The 12752-nt window shown below is 44.4% G+C and overlaps 1 protein-coding gene across 4 annotated transcripts in view; it reads right to left on the reverse strand.

Annotated features, from left to right (window-relative positions):
• The window catches only part of RUFY1 (RUN and FYVE domain containing 1), a 36296-nt gene that overhangs the window by 1369 nt on the left and 22175 nt on the right, over nt 1–12752 (reverse strand). For all 4 annotated transcript variants that reach the window (XM_075900503.2, XM_075900506.2, XM_075900504.2 and 1 more), the window contains exons 11-17: nt 12452–12619; nt 9486–9583; nt 7949–8068; nt 2967–3096; nt 873–967; nt 484–532; nt 196–273 (exon numbers count right to left, since the gene is read on the reverse strand). In XM_075900503.2, coding sequence (XP_075756618.1) covers nt 196–273; nt 484–532; nt 873–967; nt 2967–3096; nt 7949–8068; nt 9486–9583; nt 12452–12619 — 738 coding nt within the window. The remainder of the gene's footprint in view (nt 1–195; nt 274–483; nt 533–872; nt 968–2966; nt 3097–7948; nt 8069–9485; nt 9584–12451; nt 12620–12752) is intronic.

Below are 12752 nucleotides of genomic sequence, written 5' to 3' on the forward strand. Positions count from 1 at the left end.
AGGGATGTATGACAAGATGTGGAATTAGAGACTTTTAAATAATACTTTTTCCCCCTGGCAAATGAGCTGGGCTACATTAGAAGGGAGATGCACCAAGTTATAATTCTCTTTCATTTACTGCTTTAACAAAAAACAAACAAAAAAAACCCCCACCACCAAGGTATTCTTCCTAGATTATCTACTGAAAACCACTACCTTTCTTCTTGAAATGGAGAACTCCTTCTCACATTGTTTACAGTGGGTTGCTTCATCATCTTTTAGCCAGGTATGACCCTAAAACAAAACAATCACATATGCAAGAAAGATCCATTCAGTTATGAATTACTTGGAGAAAAGATATGAAGTTGAAACTGGTTTAGGTTGCAACACTTGTAATTTACCACAGCCATAACTGCTCAATTTTAAGAATTACTTTCAGCATGAGGTCACGTAAAATAAAATATGTATAATACTTAATTTACATTTTCAAAAAGTGTATAGTACCTTTAGTGCTTTATTTACTTCTTTAATATCTTCCATCTTCAGTTTGGATCTGGAAAATAATTTAAGAAGTTAGCTCCAATGTTAACATCAGATAAGGACTACTTTATAGATAAAATGTAGCAGTTCAGATGGAACTACTACAGGAAGGGGGGTGGGGGAAGGTCCCAAACCCACAATCCTTATTTGTGCAAGTAGTACTATTGAAGTGAATTATAAAAAACCCAAAAAACATAGGTTGCCCAAAATCTGTGTATACTTTTTCCATACTTACTTTCTAAAATTCACACATCTGATTTATATAACTGGGATGCTCATTAACTGTAGCATATGTTATTGAGTTTGAAACCCCAACATCATTTAGTTACATAGTTTGAGTTGTCAGAACTTACTGGCTAAGGTGTAGTCCCATTTCTTGTAGAGCTTGTTCCTGTTCTCCACAGATCTTCTCTAACTGCTGCTTCTCTTCTTGCAATTTTCGCAGTTCCTGTAATTAACACACTAACTCAGAGGTGGGCAATAATTTTTGATGGGAGGCCACTCCAAGATTTTGGAAAGTGATTCAGGGTCACACTATTCCAGGATATTAATGGAGGAGGTGCAAGGTGTGGGACAGAGGCGGGGTGCAGAAGGGAGCTTGAAGCACAACACTCAGCCGAGCCGCCGCAAGGGAGATTGGGGCGGGGCAGTGACGTACATGGCCAGGGGGTGGGGCTGTCTACGTCACCGCCCCCCCATCCCCTCCCCCCGCCCCCCACGTGTGGTGGCCCAGCTGAGGGGTGCATCACTCAGTGCCACGGCAGGAGGAGGAAGGGGGGGCAGTGACGTATACAGCCCCGCCCCTGGCCATGTACGTCACTGCCCCGCCCCAATCTCCCTTGCGGCGGCCCGGCTGAGAGCACAACACTCAGCCGAGCCGCCACGGAGGGAGGGGAAGGGAGCGGGGCGGTGACGTACACAGCCAGGGGGCGAGGCCAGTATGTCACCTCCCCCCTTTCCCTCCTGCTGTGGCACTCAGCTGAGTGCTGCGCCCCTCAGCCAGGTCGCCGGGGGAGCCAGCAGCACAAGGGGCTGTTTGGGCTGCCCCGGGGTGGGAGGGCGGTGATGTACACGGCCCTGGCCCCAGCCGTGTACGTCACCACCCCACCCCCCCTCCGTCGCGGCAGCCCGGATGAGCAGGCAGCCCTCAGCCAAGCGCCACGGTGGGGGGGAAGGGGAAGGGAAAGGGGGGTAGGGAGAGACGGAGGGGAGGAGGAGGAGGAGGAGAAGAGAAAGGGAGAGTGAAAGGCAGGAGGGGGAGAAGAGAAAAAGATGGAGAGAGAGAAGCAGGAGGCAGAGGAGAGCTGAGCGGGAGGAGGCAGTAGGGAGGGGAGGAGAGAGAGAGAGCGGACGAGCGCTCAGGAGAGAAGACCTGAAAATCCCATCTTTTGACGGGCTAATTGGTTAGTTTTGAAATAACAGGCCATGGAATTCAAAATCTGTACCTCTGCTTTTCATGAGGAATAACACTAATTCCAAACCAGTTATTTAAAAATAACGATATAGTGTGGACTCTCTGGTGTCGCTATGTCAAACTAATTACTCCCCAGTGCTTCCTTGGGCTCCAAGTCCAAGGTAGCATGTCCACATTAATGGAGCCTGCCTTGGACTAATTTTGATGCTTCCCTGTAGCGAGGACACACTAGTTTGATTTTGTTAAATCAGGAGTTAATTGAAATTAGTAATTTCGAAATAATTTCCTAGTGTAGACATGGCCTAAGTGACCCTAAACTCCTCTTATCTGCGTTTTCCTGCACAAAGTAAGTTGAGTTGTTGGGCATTTTCCAGTAACAACTTTAGCAAGTGGGCAATCTGGGGAAGTCTATAGACATTAACTAGTTATTCAAGGCAAGGTGGGAAAATTTTGCACAGCTTCTGTTGACTTCATTTCCAAACTACAGATGTAATAGTGTAGTCAATTAACCAATAAGCAAAATCTTATAGGTTAATGGTATAGACTATAAGCATTTCCCTCTCCCTGCCAGGAAACTTTTTAGCAGGCTGGCCAGCAGCCTGGCTCAGTCCTGGTTGGTGCTGTGTCCGGGACCTATCCCTGCTGCAGCTCTGCATTTCAAGTGTATTAAGAGCCAGGCAGGCAGACAGCACAGCTCAGTTCCAGCTCATGTTGGATCTGGGAGCACACACCTACCCTAGACAGGCACAGCTGCCACACTGTGCTGTTGCCTTTCTCTCAGAAGCAGCAGCATAAGCCAACAGGCAGATGGTCTGCAAGGGAAGCTGTTTTTTAAACTGGCTCCCCTCATGGGACCAGCTCCCACCTGACAACCCGCGCTGCTGCCTCTGATACACTGGCTGCCAGCCCCACCCCCGGGGACTAGAGAACAGTCGACTAACCGTTAAAGTTTCATGAGGTTACCAGACTATTCAATTAACCGATATTTAACATCCCTATTCCAAACCACTCACCATGATCCCAAAATACTTACCTTTTTCAACCCTTCCATTTGTTGCAGTTCTGTTTTTAGCAGACTAGTAGTATCCTTCTCTTGATGTAGCTCGCCTTGCAGAGTCTGTCTCTGTTCTTTTTCAGATTTTAACTCCTTCTCTAGAATTGAGCTGTTAAAAAATACATTTTGGTTTTAACAGAAGCTGTTTTCATAATAAAAGTTAAGAAAAAGAAAGGCAGGAACAGTTGTCCAACTGAGGGCAAAACTGGAAACATTGTCCTCGGAGGTAGGAGCAAGAGACACCTCTTAGCAACACAGAGATAAAAAAATTATGTTCAACAATCTTTTTCTTTGGTCACAGCAAGTGTGGGTTGGAGGAGTTGTGGAATTTGTATTCAGTTAGGTTTTCTTTTTCCTACATATGTATGAATAAGTATTGAACATACAAACCATTACAAGTCAGAGTATATGCGCATGCGTACTTAGCCCCATCAGTGAAATCCTGGAAAGACTTGGATAAGAATTGGCAGCACAGTGGGATATGCATTTGGTATAAATTCTAGACCCTTTTAATGCAGTAAAAGCTTGTTTCTTAATTTGAGCACTGACTCAAAGTGAATCAGATGAAATTTGGGAACAGGATAAGCCACAGAAAGGAGCAAGACAGCATCCCATAAAGCTTCCAATCCACAATCAATTTAAAAACTTTTGGAGGCTACTAGGGGGCTGTGTCCCTTGCTCGCTGCACTTGCCAACCCCTATCTCACAGGGGGTAGGCAATCCTGGCTCTCTTCACAGCCACCTGGGAGGGCTGGGCTACGGCCATGCCAGCCCAGGTCCCTTCTCCCTCCCCAACCCCCGGCCAGCCCAGCCCTCTCTCTCCCCCCAACCATAGCCCCTCCTCTGTCGGCCATAGTGCGTACCAGGCCGGCTCTACCCCTGGCTGTGTGCATGCAGTGCTCCGTGGCACAGCAGCCTGCTGGGGTGGGGGAGGCAGCTGTTGTCCTGACCTCTCCCCTGCGTGGTCCCACCTGCGCTGCTCACTGCCCCAGCCCTGCCCGCCGAGCCCAGGGCCGCCTGTCTGCCCACCAGAAGCAGAAGGCATGGAGCAGACAGGTCAGTGTGGCAGCTCGGGGGCGCTCTGGCAGCTACGGGAAGTGCAGCCTCTGGGGAGGGGTGAGTCCCCGCAGAGGCAGCTGGACTCCGGGCAGTAGGGCACCATGCTCCAGTTCCTCAAGAGTCTGCTGCTGCACATAAGCGCAGCTGGGAGCCCAGGGCTGCTGTCCTAAGCACCGTACCCTCCCCCCTTCTGCCCCTGAGCGGTCATGGCTGCAATGTGGGGTCTTGCTGGCTACTGTGGGAAAACAGTGAGGTCAGGCTCAGGCTCAGAGAGGAGGAAGGGGGGGAAAGAGGGAGAAGGCAGGGGGACATAAGAACGGCCATACTAGGTCAGACCAACAGTCCCTCCAGCCCAGTGTCCTGTCTGCTGACAGTGGCCAATACCAGATTTCCCAGAGGGATGGAACACAACAGGTAATCCTCACACGATCCCTCTCCTGTCACCCAGACAAAATCAGAGGCTAGAGCCGCCATTCCTACCCATCCTGGCTAACAGCCATTGATGGACCTAACCACATATAGCTCTTTTTTGAACCCTGTTAAAGTCCTAGCCTTCACCACATCCTCTGGCAAGGAGTTCCATAGGCTGACTGTGCGGTGATGATATCACTCTGTCACCCCCTAGGAAAAAAATGTTTTACCAGATATATCTTATCTCTATCAGGATAAAGCAGTGTCCATGCATATAGCTAGGAGCTGTAAGGATCCTAGTTTGAGATTTTCTATGCAAGTAAAAGGAATCAAATATTGGTGGGTGTATTTGTGGGAGGGGAGGCATTTGCAAATTTCTAATTAATCATATAGTTCTGTGTAACTATACTGGGTTGCTGTCTTTAAGGAAGCTGTCCAAGTTCTCTGAAGGAACTTTGATAAGTAGGATTCAAGGCCACCCATATAGCAGTGAATAAATCTCTCTCCACAAACACACTTTCCATCCAGCTGAAGCTCAGAGTTAAGAAAAACAAATGTATTTCTAGATTGGCTTATGAGAGTGGTACCATTCTTAGGACTCATTCAGGGACACTAATCTTGTTGAAGATAAACAAAATCTTCAGTCCTAGAACAGGATGTCAGGTTGTTTACTGCAATTCTGAAGACATGGAGGCAGATCTTTACCCCTCCCAAATCCCATTTGTGCCACTCCAGCAGCACAAAGGGGACTGAAAATTGCCTTAAGGCAGCAGCTGAGAATTACCTTATGCTAGGAAACTCATCTGGTATAAAATGCCGGGCTGAATGTGGGTCTCCTTGGAAGCTATTATTCACTGGCACAAATTAAAGCAGCTTGAAAATGACAAGTAGACTTGGGCTACTTTTTAAAACTAGATGTCTCAGTCCAAATAGGGGAAAGAGGGAAATGGTACTTTTACTACTGCTATCATACAACTTTGAAGAGTAGTGTGCTAATAAATTACAAACAATATTTTCTGATGTATGGTCACACAAGTGTTCAGGTTGCCAAGGCAGACCTATTAGAAAATGAAGAGACATCTAAAAATGAAAGGAAAGGAAAGTGAAAACCCTACAGTTCGATCTAAAATTTGATGGTTTATTTAGCACAGGGTTAGGCAATAATTTTGGGGTTGGGGGGCACACTTAATGAATTTTGATACATGGTCACTAGTCAGCTCCACCTTCGGAAGGGGCAAAGCTTGGGGTGGATGTGATGGGGTTGGGGACTAGCCTCCCCTCAGAGTTATCTGGGTCTGGAGGCTTTGAATGTAAAAACACAGCAAAGGGCTCATGGGCCTACTACTTTCCTTGTTGCCTGGCAGCTGCCTGGGGTTGCTGTGACTAAAGGGCTCATGGCTCTGGCTCCTGTCAGGGTATCACAAAATACTAGAACTGGAAGGGACCTCGAGAGAACCAAGTCCAGTCCCCTGCTTTCATGGCAGGACCAAGCATGGTCTAGATCAGGCATGTCCAAAGTCCAGCCCACGGGCCAATTGCGGCCCGTGTTCTGGTTTAATACGGCCCCCCAGGTAATTTGGCAATATCTATCTTTTATGGCCCCCAACGAATCCATATGTATTGAGATGAATACATTGTAAAATCTCAGTTAATGTCAGTTGGTCTAAATCAGTTATAAATATATTTGGGCACAACATGTATACTTGGTGTTATGTTCCTGTTCATATTTTTTGAACTTAAAAGTTGACAGACAAACTCTATTACCAATAATATGTAATGTACTTTACAATGTTCCTGACATATATTTCAGCTTCCTGGATTTTTTTTTAATCTGGCCTTCAGATATGAAAGGCAGAGTGATTTAACACCTGTTTAGATTTGTCATCCATGTGACGAAATGAAAAGTATGCCGTTTGCAATAAACTTTGCATAAAATAGTTAATTTGTGTTTAATTTTAATGGTTCAAAGAATGTCAGGCAAAATGGTCGGCCCTCACGCATGTTCACTTCTTCAAATCTGGCCCTCTTTGAAAAAAGTTTGGACACCCCTGGTCTAGATCATCCCTGATAGATGTCTATCCAACCTGCTCTTGAATCTCTCCAGTGATGGAGATTCCACAACCTCCCTAGGCAATTTATTCCAGTGTTTAACCACCCTGATAGGTAGGAAGTTTTCCCCTAATGTCCAACCTAAACCTCCCTTGCTGCAGTTTAAGCCTATTGCTTTTTGTCCTATACTCAGAGGCCAAGGAGAACAATCCCCCCACCCCCGCCCCGTGACACCCTTGTAGATACCTGAAAACTGCTATCATGTCCTCTCTCAGTCTTCTCTTTTCCAAATTAAACAAGCCCAATTCCTTCAGCCTTTCCTCATAGCTCATGTTTTCTAGGCCTTGAATCATTTTTGTTGCTCTTCTCTGGACCTTCTCCAGTTTCTCCACATCTTTCTTGAAATGTGGTGCCCACAACTGGACACAATCCTCCAACTGAGTAATCAACGCAGAGTACAGTGGAAGAATGACTTCTGGTGTCTTACTCACAACACTCCTCTTAATGCACCCCAGAATCATGTTTGCTTTTTTTGCAACACAATGTCACACTGTTGACTCGTATTTAGCTTATGGTCCACTAGGACTCCTAGATCCCTTTCTGCAGTACTCCTTCCTAGACCATCACTTCCCATTCTGTATGTGTGAAACTCATTGTTCTTCCTTAAGTGGAGTCCTTTGCATTTGTGCTTATTAAACTTAATCCTCTTTACCTCACACCATTTCTCCAGTTTGTCCAGATCATTTTGAATTATGACCCCATCTTATCAGTTGCGTCGTTCCTGAGAACCATGCATCATTTAAATAGGGTCCTGTTGCCTGAGCGGCTGCCTGGAAATTCAGCAGCACGGGCAGCAAGATAATAATAGAAAATGGCCAGATGCAGTCTGTGGGTCAGATCAAAATGCAAGGCAGGCTGGATCTGGTCCCCGGGCCACATCCTGCCCAGCCCTGATTTAGCACATAGCATTTGGTGCGACATTGATCCCTTATGCTCAAAAACCTGAAGTTATTATAACAGATGCCTCCATTAAGTGCATTATTATATGAATTACACTTGTTAAAACACCTGGAATGCTCAAAAACATCCTAATGTACCCTTTCCCATTCTTTTGTCTGAATGATTCCCATTAAGTCTGTAAGCCTTTTGGGTCAGGTATTTATCTGCAGAAGAACTAGCACACTCCCTGATGGGAAAGAAGTTAGTCGTTCATAGCCTTTTGTTATTAAAGAGGCAAAGATGCAGGTTTAATCTATTATTAAAGCATCCATTCAGCATCTTACCTGTGTACATACATAAAGTTAATGATTGCAAATAAATAGTTCTTCATGGATGGTAAATTATTATTCTTTACCACTGATAGAGAAGAAACATAAATCTTAAAAAAATTCAACGTCTTTCATCTTCTTTATATTAAAATATTACAGAAGTAAGCAAAGTACCATTGACTGTCCAGCTGTGAGAGTTGTTGCTGAAGCGTCTCAATTCTGCCATCAAACTCTTGCTTCATCTTCTTGTTTTTACCTTCTACTATCTGCTTAGCCTGTTCTGCCTGCTGCAATCTTAAAACAAAAAAAAGATGGGTGGTGCATTTATTATAATCAATGCACAAAATATTTTTGAGTACACACGATACTTTTTAAATATTCTATTGTATCACTGTATAAAAATGGGTGCAACTGAAAAGGAGTATGCACAGCAATAGGACATTTAAAGCTCTAGCTCATCCACAGAGGTAGTGGGCATGCCTTAACTGAGTGTATGCAGAATACATTACACATGCAGTATGTGTTGTGGGCCAGATCTACATGTATAGGGGCAGAAAGAGAAAGAGGGAGGTCAGCAGGAGACCTTGACACATAGGGCAGAGGATGGTGTGGTGTGAATGGCTGGAAGCTATGCAAAGTTTGGGGGGATGGGAGGCAGTGGAGGGGGGGAAATTTAGCACATACTGCTGTGAAACGTGGGCAGAAGTGGGTCTGTTGAGACAGCCACAGGGAACCCCCCTCCCCCATCACACTGGTCTCTATTACCTAGTTTCCCTGTTCTCATCCATCAGAATAGTCTTATTATTCTAATGCATCAATGTGGCCTGTCACAGACTGACTGGCAATTTCTGCAAAGACTGGAGCTCAGGAGGAGGAAGGCTGTGAAGCTGGACCAGGGAGGCAGCCTATGAGGACAGAGGCAGGCAGCAGAGTGTGTCAGACCCATTAGCGCTTCTCTTAATACATGGGTATGGCAAATAAGGAGAGTAACTGCGTAAGTTTTATACAGGTTGGGCCTTCCTGATCTGGCACCCTCAGGATTTGAGCCGTCCCAAATGAGGGGAGATCCCTTGCTACTGGCCTCCCAAGACCCTGCCCCTCCCTCTGGCTGGCTCCACTTCAGCCCTGCTGCTACGGGGCTTGGGCTTGGCTCCGGCCCGCTGCTGCCTGGGGCTCTCCCGAGACAGAACTCCTTAGCTGTTGTGGCTCCACTTCAGTCCTGCCCAGCTAGGATTTCCCAGGGACTGGGCTTCGTGGCTGCCCCACTGCTGCTGCACCTGGCTGGGGCTTCCCCGAAGATGGGGCTCCATGGCTGTCCTGCTGCACCAGGTCAGGGCTCTGCAGCTGCTCTGCTGCACACGGCTGGGGCTCCCCAGGACAGGGCTTGCTGGTCCCAATGGAGAGGCTCCCCACTGCTGGACTCCCAACCGGCTCACACTCCTGGGTGCCAGGAGTCTCTGGACCGGCAACATCCATGATCCTGCCGGACCACAGATGTTGTCAGACCAGAGTCCTGGGTTTAGGAGGTTCAACCTGTATTTCTATACATTTATATTTACACTCTATGGGGATCGTGTGAGAAGTGCCTAGAGTTTGGCCTTCATGATGTAAGTACATCTATTTGAAGGCAAAAGAAAGTGTTATGCTGACAGCTCTGCCTCAAGACAGGGGTGGAGTTGGTGGGGAGGCATGAAGGGCCAGTAAATATTACCTCTCTTCCATTTGTTTCATCGTAGACATCATCTGATTTGTTTTTCCTTCAATAGAAGATATTGCTTCTTTTTTCTGTTGCAGTGAACTCTCTGAATTCTGTAGGAAGAAATTTGAACAGATAAATTTCACAAAGTATTCTTTAATATTCCAAAGTATAACCAAAACAACAAGTTTAGGGCCAGAGTTTAGTGCTTGAGAAAGGGAAAAAACAAAACAAAAAAAACCCCCAAACACCCCCCCATACACACAAAAACAATGATATTTTGAAGAATTTGATGCACTTATAAGAAAACTGAAAAAGGCAAGATGGTACTAGGTGTTCTCTTCTTTGAAGAGTTAGGCTATATCTACATTGCCGCGGGGATCCACTGGCAATTAAGCAGCTCTAAAGACTTGGACAAGAAGAGTTTCTCCTGTTGACCCCCCACGGTAACTCGACTTAAGGTATGTTGACTCTAGCTACATTATTCAGTAGGGCCATGTCTACACTAGGAAATTATTTTGAATTTACTAAAGTTCACATTTGTAAAATAAGGTGCCCAGAAGTTGAAGTTGTGTGTGCTCACTACAGGAAAGAATCAAATTAGTCTGAGGCAGGCTCCATTAATGTGGATGTGCTCTCTCGGACTCAGAGCCCCAAGAAGCACTCTGGGGAGGTGCAGGAGGCCTCCTGAAAGCCAATCAGTTCAAATTAGCGGCCCTGGAGCATCCACACTTAACGTTATGTCAAACTTATAAGGTCAGGAATAGCGTTATTCCTCATGGAAAGCAAGACTACAGAATTCGAATTCCACAGCTCCTTATTTTGCAATAATGGGCTTGGCAGCATTGATGCATCACTTACCCCCCAAAAAACAAACAAAAAAAACCCCACCCACCAGCCTGGGGAGGACTAATTTCGGACTAAGGTCCTAGTGTAGACTAGGAGTAGCTGAAATTGTATACCTTAAGTTGACTTTCTGCAGTAATATAAATGTAGTCCTAGAGAGGGAGTAATGGGAGAGCAAAGGTCAGGAAGCTGGCATAAGAAGGGTTCTTGGATCAAGTAACTGAAGGTGGAAGAGATAACAATGGAGGATTGGGAACATTATAGGTTGGGAGGAAAGGAAGGTGACAGTAATTAAAGGGTTATATTAGAAGCTAAGGGGAATTAAGGGTATATAAAACTACTGTTGACACCTTAAAAAAAAAAAAAAAAAAAAAAAAAAAAAAAGCTAAGCAAAGGAAAAAAAAAAAGATATGACTATAGGACTTATTCAAAGATCTTGAGTCAGTGTTTGCCTTTTATCACGAGCATCAGTTGAAATAGCATTAAAGTTAAAAAGCAAAAGAGGAACATTCCAGTTTCCTCTTTGGAAGCTAACAGTCAGTCACTTAACATATGCAAATCTGTGATAAAGGAGAAGTGAAAAAACCCAAGCCACACCATTTTTAAAGAACTACTTGGTTAGGATGAGAAAAACCATTAGTTAGACCATAGTATTTCAACAGAAGATACACGGGAGCAGATGGACTATTCTCTTACTTCAAAATTCAAAGTAATCAAAAGCTTCTCTTCCTCTAAGTGTGTATTTCTAAAAAGTGAAGCGATTGGGTTGGGTGAACTTGGAGGGTAAGTTAAAGACATCAGTGATGGTGCTCAAAGAAAAAAAAAAAAAAAAAAAAAGGAAGTGAAGATGCACATACAGAAGCTGAGACAGGACAAGCAAGGGCAAATGTGAGACCACAACAGGAAGACGTATATGTAACTTTGGAAGTAAAAGTAAATGAAGATACACAAAGTGGTGAAAATATAGGTACAACTGAAAAATGAAATGAATAGATGAACTAAAAAGTACTTCACTATAGTGACTAGAACCCACTGTTATTCAACTATGTATGCAAATATTCATTTGCAAGGGCAAATTTTTGTTGGCTAAATTACACTTCCATAGTACCTTAGTATTATCTTAGTATGTATTTACAATTGTTTTACAGACATCAGGGAATCTTCATAATACTGCCAAGTTAGATTAATATTCTATCCATTTTGGAGGAAACAGGAAGTAAATTACTTTCCTAATCTCTCACTGACTTCCTGTGAGACACTAGGGCTGTGTCCAGACTCAGGGGTTTTTTCGAAAAAAGTAGCCTTTTTTCGAAAAAACTTCCCCTGCGTCCAGACTCAAGCCGCGTTCTTTCGAAATTAATTCGAAAGAACGCGGCTTTTCTTTCGATGGCAGTAAACCTCATTTCACGAGGAAGAATGCCTTCTTTCGAAAGTTCCTCTTTCGAAAGAAGGCGTTCTTCAATGTAAATAGGGCTTCTTCAAAAGAGAGCATCCAGACTCACTGGATGCTTTCTTTCGAAAAAGCAAGCCGCTTTTTCGAAATTTCTTCGTGCAGTCTAGACGCTCTCTTTCGAAAGAGGCTCTTTCGAAAGATGCTTTCGAAAGAGCCTCTTTCGAAAGAAGCCTGCAGTCTAGACATAGCCTAGGGAACAGAATCTAGGGGATTCTATTTTTCCATCCTGCAGAATGCAAGTAACTCCCATCACCAGTTTGATCTTATGGCCCATCTGCTCTAAGCAACTGATATGTAAGCAGTCTAGTGGCTTGAACAGAGGACCAATAATCAGGATTCCTGAGACCCTATTCTCCCCCTGTGCAAGAAATTGATGATCTTTAGTTCATTCCCTTGAGGGTATCAAATGGTATTCCAAAAGGGAATTTACAGCAAAGCCTATTTAATCTACAATAAAAATGCAGAACGTGTGGGAAGAGAAAGCTGTGGAAGCAAAGTTCAGACAGGTGTTAGGGAAGGACCTCCTCAGTGGATTATTGGACAGTAAAACTATCCAACACATAATGATACAACACATATGAGTTTGTAACAAAGAATCATACACTTGCAACAAAGAATGTTTACGTTAACCAAATACCAAAACATTTTTATTTCTCTCTGTCTATAAATTTGATAGGTTTACCTGAGATTTGTGAAACATCTGCAAATTAATAGCTTTAACTTCTTCCAGTTGTTGGCGAAGAGCTACCAAAGTGTCTTGTTTTTCATGAGTATCTTTTTCCAGAAGTTTCATGGCAATTTCCATTTCTGTTTTCATTCCAATCTGCAGCTCCAGCTCTTTCTCGAGTTCCTTAGAAGGAGATTTCCTAGTTATTGCTATTTAGGGCACATAACATATGTAAGAAATTTCTATCGTGCTAAACCTATATAAAACTTGTTTGTGCATTATGTTCAAGGAACGATGTTGAGTTATTATATGTAAA

Source organism: Pelodiscus sinensis, chromosome 16 (genome assembly GCF_052426305.1).
Source record: "Pelodiscus sinensis isolate ZL-2025 chromosome 16, ASM5242630v1, whole genome shotgun sequence".
Taxonomy (NCBI): Eukaryota; Metazoa; Chordata; order Testudines; family Trionychidae; genus Pelodiscus; species Pelodiscus sinensis.